The sequence below is a fragment of the Nuphar pumila genome, chromosome 6, assembly GCF_984573655.1.
Source record: "Nuphar pumila chromosome 6, dmNupPumi1.hap1.1, whole genome shotgun sequence".
In the NCBI taxonomy this organism is placed as follows: domain Eukaryota; kingdom Viridiplantae; phylum Streptophyta; class Magnoliopsida; order Nymphaeales; family Nymphaeaceae; genus Nuphar; species Nuphar pumila.
The window spans coordinates 45,161,592-45,181,751 of record NC_143254.1 but is presented as its reverse complement, the minus strand read 5'-3'; the positions used below and the strand labels follow the sequence as shown (position 1 = coordinate 45,181,751).

The 20,160-nt window shown below is 36.6% G+C and overlaps 1 protein-coding gene across 1 annotated transcript; it reads left to right on the top strand.

Annotated features, from left to right (window-relative positions):
* The first annotated feature begins 35 nt into the window (after positions 1–35).
* LOC149834765 (homeobox-leucine zipper protein ROC2-like) lies at positions 36–9,698 on the top strand. Its single transcript, XM_090011538.1, has 12 exons — positions 36–459; positions 1,529–1,745; positions 2,167–2,284; positions 2,430–2,618; positions 2,842–3,288; positions 3,596–3,697; positions 3,893–4,099; positions 5,465–5,639; positions 5,753–6,024; positions 6,734–6,829; positions 7,996–8,405; positions 9,278–9,698. The coding sequence occupies exons 1-11, from the start codon at positions 423–425 to the stop codon at positions 8,365–8,367; spliced, it is 2,232 nt and encodes a 743-aa protein (XP_089867664.1). The 5' UTR covers positions 36–422; the 3' UTR covers positions 8,368–8,405; positions 9,278–9,698.
* Positions 9,699–20,160: the final 10,462 nt, after the last annotated feature.

Below are 20,160 nucleotides of genomic sequence, written 5' to 3'. Positions count from 1 at the left end.
GGCATTTGTCCGTTAAATCACAATCATCCATTTCTGTAAATTTCAAATTTACAAATGTCAATAATACGCTTACAAAAATAATTCTTGTATTGGCAGAGTACCTGTAATTTTGCTCCCACCAATCTTATTCTTATTAAAGCTCTCTCTCTCTCTCTCTCATTAAATGCATCCGCACCTCTCGGTTTTACCCTTCCCTTTCCTCTCCCACACTGTCAAGGTTCTACCCCCTTTGAACCCTGAGAGAGAGTGAAGGAAAGAGGGGCAAGAGAAAGAGCTCCAAGCCGCTGCCATCATAAACTCATAAAAGGGTAGAAGGCAAAATCCTGACGCTGAACTTGGTTCTTCTACTTCCCATCACCGTCTGAAACAACCGGAAACTGCACCAACAAGGCCCTTTTCCCCTGCCCAGACCGGTCTTTCCGATGAGTGATGGCCTGCTTCGCCGAAAAATGGATGCGGGTATGAACGAAAACCTAGATTCCAGTTGTCTTTGAAAACCACAAATGGATCGCTCCGATTTTGAAGAAAACTCCATCAATGGTTTTACTGGCACTTAATGATGATGGAGTTTTCTTCAAAATCGGCGAGAGAGAGAGTTGCAATTTGCCTTATCTTTTTCTCTTTTTTTTTTGTTTTTATTCAGCGGTTTTAGAAAACACGGGTGATCTACATGCATTCTTGTGGTAGATGGCAAGTTATTTACATGTTTTTTTCTTCATCGAGATGCGTGTATGGTTTTGAGGGCGGTTTTTAGATCTGGTTTTCACGGGGTGGTGTCAAAAAGTTGAGTCTCCATCGTCAACCCTACTTCTGGTTAGGTCTAAAAAAAAAAGCAAAGGTAAAGACGGTTTGGAATTTGGGGAGCAAAATTTAGCCTACCGGTTGTCTGTTCAGTACTTGTTAATCAAGGATTAGCCCTCCTTCTGAACCATAGATTCTAGTGAAACCCCGGTTAAAAAAATGTATAAAATATTGAAATAAAAGAATATATATATCACATATCCCACTAAACTAAGCCTAAACCCAGCATATGTACCAGAGAGAGAATGAGAGATGACCGGAATAATGGTTCCGGCAGGACATGCTTCACCTAAGATGGTAAGCTAAGCTCAAGCAGGAACCAGGGTTGGGCTTTCACCCTCGAAACAATTAAGGTTAGAAGCTCCCTCTCTCCAAAACGCACAAAAAGAGATAAGGGAAAAGAAAAAGGATTCAAAAGATAAGAACGATTCATGCATCCAGTCTCCATGTAAAATGTGAACATTTGTTACTCCTCGAGAAACCAAACGACCCTTGCAAAAAAATTCGTTCTGTACCACCGTCGTAATTTAAGGAATCCATTTTGGTATTCGAGAAGCGCGTAGATTGCACTTTTGCACCATCATCTTCTCTTTCATCCCATCATTTTTTTTCACTTGTTTGTTTTCTCACTTGGTTTGATTTGATACGTTGAGTCTTTTCTTCTTTGTGGGTGCCTTTGTTATTTTTTCATGGAGCGAAAACGGGGTGAAATCTGAAGCATGTGTAGGTATGTTTCAGCCGAACCTGATGGATGGACAACATGACATAACCCATTCTGCGGAGAGTGAGATGGCGCTTGTTAAGATGAGAGAAGATGAGTTCGAGAGCAAATCAGGAAGTGAAAACCTTGAAGGCGCATCTGGTGAGGATAATGATCAGGACCGTCGGCTGAGGAAGAAGCGGTACCATCGCCACACCCAGCACCAGATTCAAGAAATGGAAACGTAAGGGACATCTTTTTTTTATGAATGAAGAAACCCTAAGTTATTTTAGACATGCCAATCCTTCATATTCAGATTATTCTTTCGCTTGTTGGTTTTCGCTTCCATACTTCCTTTTCCATTTATTTGTTTAGTTTTATAACTCAAGCTAAGTCATTTATTTGGATCTCAAAAAGAAAATCTAATTTTCTTTTTTTACTTATTTCTTTTTTTTAATCTTTAATTAGTTCAGCTATATATGCTGAAAAAGGAAAAAGAAAATCGTGTTTTTCTACTAGTACTCTTTTCTTGTCCAAGGTTCAATCTAAGCATCTATATATACTTGAAGAAAGTAAACACTCTATGGAAATGGATGCTAAAGTTGAGAACACTGGGAATTTTTAATAGAAAAAAGCATGAACAGAAACTTTTTCCATGTTTGCAGTTTTTTCAAAGAGTGCCCACATCCTGATGATAAACAAAGGAAAGAGTTGAGCCGGGAATTAAGTTTAGAGCCCCTCCAAGTGAAGTTTTGGTTCCAAAACAAACGCACACAAACGAAGGTAAGATTCGCAAAACGGCAAGTATTAAAAAAAATTGTGTACGTTATGTTAAATAGTAATGGAAGGACAATATTTTTGGGAAAATATTTTGCTAATATTTGTTACTTTTCCCTTGTCTGCTCTTTACTCTCTTTTTTCTGTCTAGACACAACACGAGCGCCAAGAGAATTCGCAGCTAAGAGCAGAAAATGAGAAACTCCGAGCTGAGAACATGAGGTATAAGGAAGCACTAAACAGTGCTTCCTGTCCCAACTGTGGAGGCCCTACTGCTTTGGGAGAAATGTCATTCGACGAACAACACTTGAGGATAGAGAACGCTCGTCTCAGAGAGGAGGTAGTGAAACAAAAAAATAAAATTATTAATCCTTGATCCATAAAGCAATTACAACCGATAAACTAATGCCCAATTTAGACGAAAGAACATATCATGCATGCTTCAGCAATAAACTATCTGATTCATCATGCGCATGTATGTTTCCAAAGAGTCAAGATTGTGATAACTATCTTTCCAAAGATCAAAGGAAAACCATATCAAGCTTTCTTTGTTGACCATGCAGATTGATAAGATTTCTGGAATTGCTGCCAAGTATGTGGGCAAGACAATGGTGTCATACCCACCATTGTTGCCACCCATCTCTCGCTCTTCATTAGACTTAGCAGTTGGAAACTTTGGGGTTCAACCAGGCATGGGAGGGGAGATGTTTGGAGGTGGGGAGTTGCTGAACAAGCCCGTAGCAGGACAACTTGAAATAGAGAAGCCCATGGTTATAGAGCTGGCTGTTGCTGCGATGGAGGAACTCATCAGAATGGCTCAACTATGCGAACCCTTGTGGGTTCCTGGTGGCGTCGATGGCCCGGCTGAAGTGCTATGTGAAGAAGAATACCTTCGGACGTTTCCAAGAGGGATTGGGCCCAGACCCTTTGGCTTGAAATCTGAAGCTTCACGAGAAACAGCGGTTGTGATCATGAATCCCATCAACTTGGTGGAGATCCTTATGGATGTGGTAAGAACAACTTAGTTGCTTTTTATGAACTATGAACTTTATTTTTCCAATGCATGGGCTCATAAATTTGCTTATTTTAACTTACAGTCATGTTTGGTTTATAGATAGATTTTCTTTGTAGTATTTTAATGGTAAAAAAACGTACACAATTTGTACAAATAAATTGTTACTCAGGAGGTTAATTCTGTCAAAACTATAAGCTGAGATATACTTCCGTGAGGACACGTATGGCGAACAAGTACAATGATATATTACTCGGTGCTTGTGACTATTGTAACCGGTGGGTGATGATTTTTCTTATTCGCAGAATCAATGGTCAAGCATGTTCTTTCACATCATCCCAAGAGCACTTAGCTTGGAGATTCTATCGACAGGGGTAGCAGGCAACTGGAATGGGGCATTACAAGTGGTATCTCTCTCTCTCAAGGATTTTAGGGTTTTCTATACTTTGTTATCCTTTTTCTTTACTCTTTTTTATTCTTTTTCTCGTGAAAAAATGCACTTTGTTGGCTTTCAAACGATGAAAATAAACCAAAAGAAGTTGTCATTTAATTTTACTTTGACTTCGTTAGGAAACAAGTTGTAATTAAGCTTGCTTACACAGATGTCAGCTGAGTTCCAAATGCCCACCCCACTCGTACCAGCTAGGGAGAGCTACTTTGTTAGATACTGTAAGCACCATCCAGATGGAAGTTGGGCCGTTGTTGACGTTTCCTTAGACAGTATACGCCCAAGTGCCCAGCCAGTGCTGAGATGTAGAAGACGACCATCCGGATGCCTAATCCAAGAAATGCCAAATGGGTATTCAAAGGTTTGAAAACGTGAAATTCCCTGATTTTTTTATTTTTTTTTGCAATTACACGATATACGTATAAGCATTTACATATGCTTTTACATTTCTATTTTTTTCTTCTCTTTTTTCGGCTTCTCAAGGTTCTGGAGCTATGCTGGATAACTACCAGTGAATTATATAATTTTGGCAGAAATGCAAAGATCATTTTTGTTAAGCTCACATTCCTTGTAATTGGCTGTCAATTGACTGTCACCTATACTATTGGATCAATTGGCCAACAGAACCCATAAAGTGGAAAGGCATTAACAATCCAACCTTTTGCCAAGGAAGACTGTAAAGTGGGCTTTATAAGTTTGCGCTTGAACAGACTTTGGCCGGGGATGCTAGGAACTCGAGTTCACGGTTCATTTGCATAGATATTAACCCATCTGAACATGTGAACTATGTAACATTATTTTCTTTTCAATTGGTGCATGAAACGTGTGATGTGGCTTGTATTTGGGTATATGGATGCATATATGTACAGGCCAACACAATGCTCAAAGTTCTGGTTGGCACCCACATCTGTATGTTTGTGAGTATACTACGCACGTATCTATGCCAGCCACTAATTTTTTTGGGTTCATTAGTAGGACTGTTAAACAAACCGAGCAGCTCGTGACTCTAATCTGTTTCGGCTCATCACCAACTCGTTCTTGATCGATTGGTATAGCTGGCGAGCCAATCCATGAGCAACTAGTTCAGCTTAAATGAGTCAAGCCTGAACACAGGGTGGTTGGCTCGGCTCGGGAGAGCTCATGTAGCTAAAATATTTATTTTTTATCTATAATATATATTTTAAGTGCAATATATAAAAAAAAAGAATGAATAAAGTATATATACAAAAAATAAGGATGCATGAAAAATATATACATATATGAACTATTAAATGTAATATAAAAAATGTACTCATTCAGGGACGAGCTGAGCTTGCGCTGGGCTCGGCCAAACACAAACATGAGCAAGTCATGAACTCAATCCACTGGTAAATGAGCTTAGCCCAAACATGCCCTGTTCAGTTAGTTTGGCTCATTTATCGGCCCTATTCATTAGGTCAAAATGAGTCCGCTAATACTCCACCAACAACAAAAAAAAAAAGATTACATCCACGCAAAATTTTCAAGCAATATTCAACCTGAAAGACATCACCGCAACCATATGGCGCATAACCAACCGGCATGTAAGCATGAATATCCAGAGGGATTCTGACGTCCATGCAAAACTCTCTCCCTCTCTCCACACATCATATGCAACATATATTTTTCTTTATCGTAACATCTTGGAGACGACTGCCAATTTTTAACCTTGAAAAATCGCCTCTTGTTCTATTATTTACCATTGCAGGTTACGTGGGTGGAGCATGTTGAAGTTGATGATAGAGCAGTTCATAGCATATACAGGTCGTTGGTCAATTCCGGCCTGGCTTTTGGTGCAAAGAGATGGGTAGCTACACTTGATAGACAATGTGAAAGACTTGCCAGTGCCATGGCTAGTAACATTCCTCCAAGAGATGGTGGTGGTATGCAATAGAAAGCAAAATATGAAAGTCAGAATTAAATTTCCTGTTATTAAGAATTAAAATGCATGAAGTGGAGAAGCTCTGCAATTTTATTTTCTATGTTTCTTTTTCAGTTATAGCCAGTCTAGAAGGGAGGAGAAGCATGCTGAAGTTGGCAGAGAGAATGGTTATAAGCTTTTGTGCTGGTGTCAGTGCTTCTACAGCACATACATGGACTACTCTATCAGGAAGTGGGGCTGAGGATGTGAGGGTCATGACTAGAAAGAGCATTGGAGATCCTGGAAGGCCTCCAGGCATTGTTCTTAGCGCAGCTACTTCCTTTTGGCTGCCTGTCTCCCCAAAGAGAGTCTTTGATTTCCTTAAGGATGAGAATTCTAGAAATGAGGTCTCTCTCTCTCTCTCTCTCTCTCTCTCTCTCTCTCTCTCTCTCTGGTGAGCAATTATGCTTCGAGAGGTTTTCTGTTACAGTAAACCATGCATATATATAGTTCCAAGTTTTGTCTTGTTCGTTTGATTTCATGTCGTTTTATTCCCTCTATCCTTGATTTGGCGATCTTAATAACAATTTGGGTGTCTCAGATCTTGAGAATGTATATATTTTCTAAACAAAGGCGTTTTAATTTTTTTGTTTCCACGTTGTTTCTTCTGTTCATAGGCGATGAGTACTTCATAGACTGTAACATCTGGAATTGAGAGCAGGTGCGATGTGATTGCACACTTTAATTGTGCTGCTGCATCTGATCACCCACCAACTGTAACATCTGTGGCAGCCCACACTTTTCCTTTTTCTTAGAACACAGAGAATATTTGGTTCTGTATAATTAAACATTGATGATATTAGTATTCTCTTTTGATTGGATGTGACTGTTACAAATGCCGATCCACTATGTGGACTGTTTCATGATATAGAGACACAATGCAGATTTATTAATATTTTTCATGCATAAGACATTTGCAGCATGCATATCTTAATGAATTCTTTGAAACTTGGACCTACCAATTCTAGGCAAAGGAGATTAGGTATAGAAATTCAGATTGGGCTGAGAAATTTATTCTTCCTAACCGTATCTTTCATTTCTTTTATTCTATAACAGTGGGATATTCTCTCAAATGGTGGAGTAGTACAAGAAATGGCTCATATCGCCAATGGCAACGATCCCGGCAACTGTGTCTCGCTTTTACGGGTAAATGTATGTGAAATCTACCTCATCAGATTATCTCTTACGTGCTAATATACATGCAGATTTTTTGTTGGCATGCATATGGATAAATGTCAACAGCATTATCATATTTGCATAGACATAGTGTACATATTTCAGGGTTTATACGCAACATGCTTCCGTACATGCAAAATAATCAATGTATATATTTGTTGTGTGCCTGCGTTTTTCTTTCCTGAAAGAAAGGTGAATCAATTCATTAATCACAAAAACCTAGACGGACAAAGCATCAAAGAGAAACGGACTGCCTGTGATCTTTCTTTTCTGGGTAGCCAAGCTGTATGATGGGTGTGATGTGCATCTTTTTCAAATAAAGGATTGAAAAGATTGGGTTGTACATTGCAGTAGCATACATCTAAAAATAGATCTTGACTCTATATGAAGTAGATCGGATGCTCATACACACACATGTATATGTATATATATATATGTATGTATGTGTATTCACATCATTTTCACTCTCTAAATCTGAACCACAGCCCCAAATTCTTTCCATCTTTTTGAACGCCTGATATAGTTCGTCACAAATGCCTAGCGATTTTCCTCTAGGCTCGATCAAGCCTGTGTCATAAGGAGACAGCTGCATTGAAGTTGAACTTTGTTTTATATTCCCAGGATACCACATTGAAGTTGAACACACGCAATCACATTTGGATGTGTCTACGTGTATTTTGTAGATAGTATAAGATTTTGGTTGATACGATGCAGTAAGTGGAGGTGCACACACTACACATGCTCATGTATGAACAGACTTATACTTGTCTGTTCAAAGAAAAGAAAAAGGATTTTTTTTTCATTAAGAAATAGTAAATGGAAGGAGAATAAAATAGAAGCGAGAAGTAAAAGATAAGGGTGGCAAGGTATCAACCCAACTGCTCTGCAAGATATGGAGAGAGAGAGAGAGAGAGAGAGAGAGAGAGAGAGAGAGAGAGAGAGAGAGAGAGAGAGAGTAGCCATGTAACTGATATATAGTTGTGGACACATGTCAATGAGTTTGAGTAAAACTTCTCAAGCACATGCAAGTATCTATATATCCACCTGAAAGCTTTACATAATTATCCATGGGCAAAAGTCACAAGCATGCTGCGACTCAACCTTCTAATCGGTGTCTTTTTTCCTCTCTTATGAATTTTCAGAGTTCAAATTCAAACCAAAGCAACATGCTGATATTGCAAGAGAGCTGCACCGACTCATCAGGTTCGTACGTGATCTATGCGCCGGTGGACATAGTGGCCATGAATGCGGTGTTAACGGGTGGGGACCCAGAGTGTGTGGCCCTTCTCCCCTCAGGCTTCGCTATTCTGCCAGATGGGCCCACCACCACACAGACCGGAGGAGACATGCGGCCCACTGCTACTGGAGGTTCCCTCTTGACAGTGGCGTTTCAGATATTGGTCGACTCGGCTCCCACTGCAAAACTCTCCCTTGGATCAGTGGCAACCGTTAACAGTCTCATTGCGTGCACCGTCGATAGGATTAAGGCCGCCGTTACCTGTGAGAATGCATGAACCCCCAAATACCAGTTCATGCATGAACCTTCATGCAGGTAATTAACATGAGTCTTTGTTTTTTCTCTTTATTTTTCCTTTTACCATTTTTATATGATGCCCATGCCCATTCATGCTTGATACCGATTTCGATGCTTTCTTTTGAAGAGTGTTTTGAGGATTTTTTGTGTTCCAACAATTTCCTTTTCTTAAATTTTTTGAATAGCATCTCAAACGTTTTGGAACTTGTACCAATTCTTTTCTTGAGAAATGTGTCTTTGAGAAACTCGGGTCCTGCTAAATGGTAATCTTAGTGTCTAATAAGGGTCAGCAAACACGCAGTAGTACATAGAAATCATTGTTTCCCGAGAAAAAATTGCGCGGTCACCATTCAGGAGTACCTATAACATTGCGAAGCATGTGTTTAGCTTTTCAAAGAATACCTACAGACTTTAGACTTCATGCCAGGGTTTTGTTTTCTTCTTGCATGCGACAGAACACCATATCCTTGATCTCATTTGCTCTTTGTCTTCTCATTTACTTGTAAAAGGTTGAAGAATCTTTACTGCCAAGGGTATTTTGATCTATTTATAACGAGTGTGGCAGTTTTCACCCTCTAGGAGTCAAGGCTTCGAAATTGTCATTTCTCGCACAAGGTACACGATATGTGGTTAGGTCCAATTGGATGCACCCTTCACTTTTATTTCGCAGTATAAGCTTCTACATAGACAAACCAATGAGGAAAGCAAGGGGTATTTGGCCAAAGTCAAATTATAACGTTTTCTGACAGGAACTTTTTCCAATAACGTAAGATTAGAGCTAGGGTTTTAGGGTTAGAAGAAAAAGTTGATTGTCAGTTTACTTTGAAACTTGTTCCTTTTTGGGCTCTCAACCTTTGCTTGGTCATTGACTACTGATTTTGCTTGTGCAGTAATGATTGGCGAAAAACATTGACAGTCAAAAGTAGGAAGTCAAGAACGCACCATGGATGCACCTTGTCACGTGGTGTTGGGCATGGCGCATGCACATGCACCACCATGCAAGGGTATTGGTTCGGGTATTGACTTTCCCTCCCTAAAAGAAATAGTACTTCTTCAAGCTCTAAAGTATTGTTACTATAGTTTATTACTACTCTGCTACTCTGACATATAGGGCTCAAATCAGGCCTTCTTATTTCATGGAGAATTAGAGTTTAGGGATATATATGCCCCATTTTTAGTTTCCTCCCTTCTCTTTCTTTTCTGTACTTATTTGTTTGGTGTCTAACAACTGTTGCCAAAGGAAGCGCTGGTTTTGACTTCATTGGAAGGAAGCTAATGTTGTGAAGTATTAATGTCAGGGGTTGGTTCAAATTTTTATGTTTCTTTTTATTTTTCTGAGTTTCATAAATGGCATTCATGTCCCTGATCCTCCTCTTTTTCTTCTTTGGAAATAACTACCATGACTTTGAAATGAAGCAAACTTGAGTGTAAAGTCGGAGTCTTTTGGAGGACTTTGACTCATTGAGTTGATGGGTTGAGTCTACGGGTCCAATCGGCTTAGCAAAAAGCAAACAACTTTTGCAATTGGGTCACTGTTTGGGTGCAGCTGGAAATCTAGAAATTTATTGTTAAAAGTTGTGAAAGAGAATACATATATGTTGACCTTCAATCGGCTCAGTTAGCTTTTTGAAGAGGGAACAAGATCAGATGAGGCTGGTAAAGCTTGTCTGATATAGATGGCTCGACGCCTGATCTCGACGAAGACAGTGATGATCTTTTTTTCTTTGGTTTTTATAATCGAGGAAAACCACCTCACTCATTCGTGAGTTCATTGGTGTAAAAACCCTTTCCCCACGAGGGAGTACATTCAGCTTCGACCTCTCATCAAGAGATGCTCGCGCTTCAATTTTTTTTTTCTTGCTAAAAAAAGCTGCTTGCAAGGTTGTGAGGTTTACTTCTATGTGATTGCTCACCAACCAAAGATATGGTTTCTGTGCTCGAAGATTTGTGAGGATCGATTTCTTTTCTAAGAAAATGGCTTGGTTTAGGCCAAGAGCAAGGCCCTCAGCTTATTATGAACCCTGTGAAACGTATAACTCTTCGATATTTATGTGGACACCAATCACAATCATTGGAGGAACATGATGACGGCGTATCTTTCTGTTAAGCTTCTCATGTGGAGTACTCGATCATGTAGAGTACTCACGTAATACTTGCAGCAAACAAGACCTAATAAAAAAGCTCATCAGTCCAATGCAAAAGCGTTCCATCTTGGTAGTACTCTGTACGTTCACAAGCAAATGATACATAGGTTATGCCTTTTCAATGTATGATGACAAATTGGGAGTAGTCATTGCAATTTGTAAATAAGCTTTCAAGGAAAGGCAACTCTCAATAATTTAATGGAGACAGCCAATTGGTTCCGGTGACAGTGACACTAAAGTTATCCGCAAGCATGAAAAATGAAATTTGAAGTTGAATGTGAAATTTCAATAATGCTGCGGAATTTGAGTTTGACCTTGGTGTGTCCACACATGCTGGACATTGATGGCTTGAATGCCCCGCACATTGGTCCGTGTCCATAAAAGGAGATGCCCCAACTTAGATGAGACATGCTTATGATTTAGATATATTACATCAACTTCTCCATGATCAATGCTGCAAATAATCAGCCAATATATACACTATTAGAACGTACGCTCTAGATGCCAACTGTTTTTGTCTTTTTCACTGTGCTGTCATCACCTTCAGTCTCTCCACTTTATCCCCGAGATTTAGCGGCAGTTTTTGTTGACTGCCGGTAATCTTATGTCAGGTATTGATCCAAGTTCTTGCGGTGGGGTTAGATGTATGTTCTATAACAGGAAGGCAAGTTACGAGAGTGCTCAAATGAGACAGTCATAACTAGGGGGGGTCAAGGGATCGGGTATAACCTAGCCCCAACCAATACTGGAGTTGATCGTGTCAAGGTTTGGAAGCAAAGGAAGGGGTCAAATAACTATTCAGGTCAGATCCATGAGGTCAGGTTTGCATTCAGAACCAAGTATGGCTATGAGATTTCACACCAAAGCCAGGTGTGACCCGTGTTCTCATAAAGGTCCCCAAATTTTCTATGTGAAGAAAATAAAACACATTATTTTACCGGGTATATATGGACCAAGCCTGGTTCATGTATTCCTTAATTACCAGTCCCAGGTATGATTTTTCCCATGGAAGATCCTATCAAACCCAAGTCTGGACCCGGTACCAGCACCTCTTAGTCGGATCCAAGTCTAATATAAAAATAATAATAAAGGAGGGCACATGACAATATTGTATCTTTATACACACCCGCCTAGGTTGCCTGAATGGTAGCAGGCTTCGAGCGAAGCAGGTTATATGTCCCCCCCGCCCGAACAGGGCATCTCATGCTCGGGGTCCCAAAAAGCACCACGTATTTAAGCCTGTGCATCTCGTATCCCCATGTTTGTCAGCATTAATTAGCATTGGAGTTTGATGCGATTGCAAAGACTTAATTACCCTCTCCTCCATTGGTGCCAAAAAAAATAATGATTGTATAAAAGGAGTGATTGTAAAGACTTAAGTGCCCCGAAGATGATTATTTAAGACCCAGTCTCTGCACTGCAAGATTATACGAGAAAAAAATCTCTCCTGGAGGAGGCCATGAACATCAACCCTCTCACTCTCTCTCTCCTTTCTCTTTCTGCTTCTGTGCACATCCAGCAGAAGATCCTACATTGCTCCATCAAGCACCAACTGACCTGCACATTGACTGTTGTGGAGCCTGATTCAGAGTTTTTACCCTTACAGGAGGAGGGTTTGGGGGCTCCTCCCAACGTGGGTAGCATCATTCAACTAAATGAGTTGTGGATCCTGATTCAGAGTTTTTACCCTTACAGGAGAGAGGTCTGGGGGTTCCTCCCAGTGTGGGTAACATCATTCAACTTGAAGAGTTGTGAAGCCTGATTCAGAGTTTTTACCCTTACAGAAGAGGGGTCTGAGGGCTCCTCCCAGCGTGGGTAGCATCATTCAACTTGATGAGTTGTGGAGCCTGATTCAGAGTTTTTGCCCTTACAAGAGGGGGGATTGGGGGCTCCTCCCAGTGTGGGTAGCATAGTTTTTGCCCTTACAGGAGGGGGGTTTGGGGGCTCTTCTCAGCGTGGGTAGCATCATTCAACTTGATGAGATGTGGAGCCTGATTCAGAGTTTTTTCCCTTACAGGAGGAGGATTTGGGGGCTCCTCCTAGCGTGAGTAGCATAGTTTTTGCCCTTACATGAGGGGGGTTTGGGGGCTCTTCCCAGCATTGGTAGCATCATTCAACTTGATGCACTGCAGAATTATCCGAGAAAGGAATCCCCCCTGGAGAAGGCCATGAACATAAACCCTCTCTCTCTCCCTTCTCTTTCTACTTCTGTGTACATCTAGCAGACAATCCTACACTGCTCCATCAAGCATCGACTGACCTGCAAACTGACTATAGCATGGTTCAACTTGATGAGTTGTGGAGCCTGATTCAAAGATTTTGCCCTTACAGGAGGGGTGTTTAGGGGCTTCCCTCGGTGCAATAAAGTGTTTTGTTTAATCATGGTGCTCATGTTTTCTTCGGTTGTTTCTTGCTAAAGGTTTTTGTAACACTCTTTTTTACGATTTTTCTGTTTTTTTTTTCTAGTTTGAAGATGATGACTTCTGAAAGTCACCGTTCAATTTCAGGAAATGAACCTGTTACAGAACCAGAAATTCTGTAATCAATTTCGGTTTTTAACAGATTTGAAAAATCAAATGACTTTATAAAGTTATAAAAATTTCCAAATCTAAACTAGCCAAAAAAAGAAAGAAAACCCTTTTTACAGATTTGAAAAATGATCTCCCGTTGGGGATATATGACTCTTGCAAAATGAACAAAAAAACTGAGCAACTAAAACGATATAGAGTGTGATAGGGTCTTGGTTTTCGACTAAAAACAGGTATGAAATTACCTTAAAAATTGCTGAAAATTGTCATAAATAAACTAGACTCAATAACGAAGATGCCGCTATTTACGGATCGGAAATCTGATCTCCGGTTAGGGAGATACGCCCCCGACAAGTTGGTCTTAATTCAAATAGCGACTTACGCATGACGACTTACTGAATAACACTATTCATGAGTCACTATAGCGATTTATGGTGTTGTTCAATAAATCATTATGTGTAAATCGCTATTGTAAGTTATAGTATTTTCAATAAATCACTATGCGATTTACGGCGTAAATCGCTACCTGAATTAGGATCAACTTGTGAGGGGCATATCTCCCTAACCGGAGATTGGATTTCAAATCCGTAAAAAGCGGTGTCTTTCTTATTGAGTCTAGTTTATTTATGTAAATTTTCAGCAATTTTTATGGTCATTTGTTTTCCCATTTTGATTAAAAACCAGACCCCTATTATTCTGCATTATTTAAGTTGCACATATTTTTAGTTCATTTTGCGAGAGTCATATCTCCCCAATGCAATATCATTTTCCAAATCTGTAAAAAGGGTTTTCTTTCTTTGTGTGTCTAGTTTATATCTGAAATTTTTTATAACTGTTTATACATATTTGATATTTTAAATTTGTTAAAATTTAGAGTTGGTTACAAATTAATCTTATTTAACCATGATTAAACAAAATAGTTTTGGTTTTTTATACATTTCAAATATCAAATAAATATATAAAGTTATAAAAATTTCCAAATATAAACTAGACAAATAAAGCAAAAAAACCCTATTTATAGATTTGAATAATGATCTCTCATTGGGGAGATATGACTCTTGCAAAATGAACCAAAAACATGAGTAACTCAAACGATATAAAGTGAAACAGGCTCTTGGTTTTCGACCAAAAATAGGTCTGAAATTACTATAAAAAATATTGAAAATTAAAAAAAATAAACTAGACTCAATAACAAAGATACCGCTTTTTACGGATCGGAAATCCGATCTCCGGTTAGGGAGATACATCATCGACAAGTTGGTCTTGATTTAAATAGCGATTTACGCGTGACGGCTTATTAAATAACAGTACAAATCGCTATTCAGTAAGCCGTCACGCGTAAATTGCTATTTGAATGAAGACCAACTTGTCAAGGGCATCTCCCTAACCGAAGCTCAGATTTCAAATCAGTAAAAAGCGGTGTCTTTCTTATTGAGTCTAGTTTATTCTTGTCAATTTTCAGCAATTTTTATGGTCATTTGTTTTCCCATTTTGATTAAAAATCAGACCCCTGTTATTCTGCATTATTTAAGTTGCACATATTTTTAGTTCATTTTGCGAGAGTCATATCTCCCCAATGAAATATCATTTTCCAAATCTATAAAAAGGGTTTTCTTTCTTTATGTGTCTAGTTTATATCTGAAAATTTTTATAATTGTTTATATATATTTAATATTTTAAATTTGTCAAAATTCAGGACTGATTACAGATTAATCTTATTTAACCATGATTAAACAAAATAGTTCTGGTTTTTTATCTATTTGAAACATCAAATAAATATATAAAGTTATAAAAATTTCCAGATATAAACTAGACAAATAAAGCAAAAAAACCCTTTTTACAGATTGGAAAAATGATCTCCCATTGGGGAGATATGACTCTTGCAAAATGAACTAAAAACATGAGTAACTCAAACGATATAAAGTGAAAGAGGCTCTTGGTTTTCGACCAAAAATAGGTATGAAATTACTATAAAAAATGCTGAAAATTAACAAAAATAAACTAGACTCAATAACGAAGATGCCGCTTTTTACGGATCGGAAATCCGATTTTCGGTTAGGGAGATACACCATCGACAAGTTGTTCTTGATTCAAATAGCGATTTACGCATGACGACTTATTAAATAACACTACAAATCGCTATTTGAATAGAGACCTACTTGTCAGGGGCGTATCTCCCTAACTGGAGCTCGGATTTCAAATCAATAAAAATCGGTGTCTTTCTTATTGAGTCTAGTTTATTTCTGTCAATTTTCAGTAATTTTTATGGTCATTTGTTTTCCCATTTTGATTAAAAATCAGACCCCTATTATTCTGCATTATTTAAGTTGCACATATTTTTAGTTCATTTTGCGAGAGTCATATCTCCCCAATGAAATATCATTTTCCAAATCTGTAAAAATGGTTTTTTTTCTTTATGTGTCTAGTTTTTATGTGGAAATTTTTATAACTATTTATATATATTTGATATTTTAAATTTGTTAAAATTCAGGACTGGATAAAAATTAATCTTATTTAACCATGATTAAACAAAATAATTCTGGTTTTTTATATATTTAAATTATCAAATAAATATATAAAGTTATAAAAATTCCAGATATAAGCTAGACAAATAAAGCAAAAAACTATTTTTACTGATTTAAAAAATGATCTCCCGTTTGGGAGATATGACTCTTGCAAAATGAACTAAAAACATGATTAACTCAAACGATATAGAGTTTGACAGGAACTTAGTTTTCAACTGAAAATAGGTATGAAATTACTATAAAAATTACTAAAAATTGTCAGAAATAAACTAGACTCAATAACGAAGATGTCGCTTTTTACGGATCAGAAATCTGATCTTCGGTTATTGAGATACGCTCTCGACAAGTTGGTCTTGATTCAAATAGCGATTTACGCGTGACGGCTTACTGAATAACACTACAAATCGCTATTCAGTAAGCCGTCACGTGTAAATCGCTATTTGAATGAAGACCAACTTGTCGGGGGCGTATCTCTCTAACCGGAGCTCAGATTTCAAATCTGTAAAAAGCGGTGTCTTTCTTATTGAGTCTAGTTTATTCCTGTTAATTTTCAGCAATTTTTATGGTCATTTGTTTTCCCATTTTGATTAAAAACCAGACCCCTATTATTCTGCATTATTTAAGTTGCACATATTTTTAGTTCATTTTGCGAGAGTCATATCTCCCCAATGAAATATCATTTTCCAAATCTGTAAAAAGGGTTTTCTTTTTTTATGTGTCTAGTTTATATCTGGAAATTTTTATAACTGTTTATATATATTTGATATTTTAAATTTGTTAGAATTCAGAACTGGTTACAGATTAATCTTATTTAACCATGATTAAACAAAATAGTTCTGGTTTTTTATATATTTGAAATACAAATAAATATATAAAGTTATAAAAAAATCCAAATATAAACTAGACAAATAAAGCAAAATAACCCTTTTTACAGATTTGAAAAATAATCTCTCGTTGGGGAGATATGACTCTTGCAAAATGAACTAAAAACATGAGTAACTCAAATGATATAAAGTATGACACAGTCTTGGTTTTCGACCAAAAATAACTATGAAATTTCTATAAAAATTGCTGAAAATTGACATAAATAAACTAGACTCAATAAGAAAGATGGCGCTTTTTACGGATCGGAAATCCGATCTCCGGTTAGGGAGATACGCCCCCGACAAGTTGGTCTTGATTCAAATAGCGATTTAAGCGTGATGACTTACTGAATAACACTACAAATCGCTATTGAGTAAGTCGTCACACGTAAATCGCTATTTGAATCAAGACCAACTTGTCGAGGGCGTATCTCCCTAACCGAAGCTTGGATTTCAAATCCTTAAAAAGCGGTATCTTTCTTATTGAGTCTAGTTTATTCCTGTCAATTTTCAGCAATTTTTATGATCATTTGTTTTCTCATTTTGATTAAAAACCAGACCCCTACTATTATGCATTATTTAAGTTGCACATATTTTTAGTTCATTTTGCGAGAGTGATATCTCCCCAATGATATATCATTTTCCAAATCTGTAAAAAGGGTTTGCTTTCTTTATGTGTCCAGTTTATATTTAGAATTTTTTTATAACAATTTATACATATTTGATATTTTAAATTTGTTAAAATTCAGAACTGGTTACAGATTAATCTTATTTAACCATGATTAAACAAAATAGTTCTGGTTTTTTATATATTTGAAATATCAAATAAATATATAAAGTTCTAAAAATTTCTAGATATAAACTATACAAATAAAGCAAAAAACCCTTTTTTACAAATTTGAAAAATGATGTCTCGTTGGGAAGATATGACTCTTGCAAAATAAACTAAAAACATGAGTAACTCAAATGATATAGATTTTGACATAGTCTTGGTTTTCGACCAAAAATATGTTTTAAATTACTATAAAAATTGCTGAAAATTGACAGAAATAAACTAGAATAAAAAACGAAGATGCCGCTTTTTACGGATCGGAAATCCGATCTCCGGTTAGGGAGATACGCCCCCGACAAGTTGGTCTTAATTCAAATAGCGATTTACGCATGACGACTTACTGAATAACACTATTCATGAGTCACTATAGCAATTTATGGTGTTGTTCAATAAACCATTTTGTGTAAATCGCTATTGTAATATATAGTATTTTCAATAAATCACTGTGCGATTTACGGCGTAAATCCCTACCTGAATTAGGATCAACTTGTGAGGGCCATATCTCCCTAACCAAAGATCGGATTTCAAATCCGTAAAAAACGGTGTCTTTCTTATTGAGTCTAGTTTATTTATGTCAATTTTCAGCAATTTTTATGGTCATTTGTTTTCCCATTTTGATTAAAAACCAGACCCCTATAATTCTGCATTATTTAAGTTGCACATATGTTTAGTTCATTTTGCGAGAGTCATATCTCCCCAATGAAATATCATTTTCCAAATCTGTAAAAAAGGTTTTCTTTCTTTATGTATCTAGTTTATATCTGAAAATTTTTATAACTGTTTATACATATTTGATATTTTAAATTTGTTAAAATTTAGAGTTGGTTACAAATTAATCTTATTTAACCATGATTAATGAAAATAGTTTTGGTTTTTTATACATTTGAAATATCAAATAAAAATATAAAGTTATAAAAATTTTCAAATATAAACTAGACAAATAAAGCAAAGAACCCCTATTTACAGATTTAAATAATGACCTCTCGTTGGGGAGATATGACTCTTGCAAAATGAACTAAAAACATGAGTAACTTAAATGATATAGAGTTTGACACGGTCTTAGTTTTTGACCAAAAATAGGTATGGAATTACTATAAAAATTGCTGAAAATTGACAGAAATAAACTAGACTTAGTAACAAAGATGCTGCTTTTTACAGATCGGCAATTCGATTTCTGGTTAAGGAGATACGCCCCCGACAAGTTGGTCTTGATTCAAATAGCGATTTACGCGTGACGGCTTACTGAATAACACTACAAATCGCTATTCAGTAAGCTGTCACGCGTAAATCGCTATTTGAATGAAGACCAAGTTGTCAGGGGTGTATCTCTCTAACCGAAGATTGGATTTCAAATCCGTAAAAAGCGGTGTATTCATATTGAGTCTAGTTCATTCCTGTTAATTTTCAGCAATTTTTATGGTCATTTGTTTTCCCATTTTGATTAAAAATCAGACCCCTGTTATTCTGCATTATTTAAGTTGCACATATTTTTAGTTCATTTTGCGAGAGTAATATCTCCCCAATGAAATATCATTTTCCAAATCTGTAAAAACGGTTTTTTTTCTTTATGTGTCTAGTTTATATCTAAAATTTTTTATAATTGTTTATATATATTTGATATTTTAAATTTGTTAAAATTCAGGACTGATTACAGATTAATCTTATTTAACCATGATTAAACAAAATAGTTCTGGTTTTTTATATATTTGAAATATCAAATAAATATATAAAGTTATAAAAATTTCCAGATATAAACTAGACAAATAAAGCAAAAAAACCCTTTTTACAGATTGGAAAAATGATCTCCCGTTGGGGAGATATGACTCTTGCAAAATGAACTAAAAACATGAGTAACTCAAACGATATAAAGTGAAAGAGGCTCTTGGTTTTCGACCAAAAATAGGTATGAAATTACTATAAAAAATGCTGAAAATTAACAAAAATAAACTAGACTCAATAACGAAGATGCTGCTTTTTACGGATCGGAAATCCAATCTTCGGTTAGGGAGATACACCATCGACAAGTTGGTCTTGATTCAAACAGCGATTTACGCGTGACGGCTTACTAAATAACAGTACAAATTGCTATTCAGTAAGCCGTCACGCGTAAATCGCTATTTGAATGAAGACCAACTTGTCAAGGGCATATCTCCCTAACTGGAGCTCAGATTTCAAATCAGTAAAAAGCGGTGTCTTTCTTATTGAGTCTAGTTTATTCCTGTCAATTTTCAGCAATTTTTATGGTCATTTGTTTTCCCATTTTGATTAAAAATCAGACCCCTGTTATTCTGCATTATTTAAGTTGCACATATTTTTAGTTAATTTTTTGAGAGTCATATCACCCCAATGAAATATCATTTTCCAAATCTGTAAAAAGGGTTTTCTTTCTTTATATGTCTAGTTTATATCTGAAATTTTTTATAATTGTTTATATATATTTGATATTTTAAATTTTTTAAAATTTAGGACTGATTAGAGATTAATCTTATTTAACCATGATTAAACAAAATGGTTCTGGTTTTTTATATATTTGAAATATCAAATAAATATATAAAGTTATAAAAATTTCCAGATATAAACTAGACAAATAAAGCAAAAAAACCCTTTTTACAGATTGGAAAAATGATCTCCCGTTGGGGAGATATGACTCTTGCAAAATGAACTAAAAACATGAGTAATTCAAACGATATAAAGTGAAAGAGGCTCTTGGTTTTCGACCAAAAATAGGTATGAAATTACTATGAAAAATGCTGAAAATTAACAAAAATAAACTAGACTCAATAACGAAGATGCCGCTTTTTACGGATCGGAAATCCGATCTTCGGTTAGGGAGATACACCATCGACAATTTGGTCTTGATTCAAATAGCGATTTACGCGTG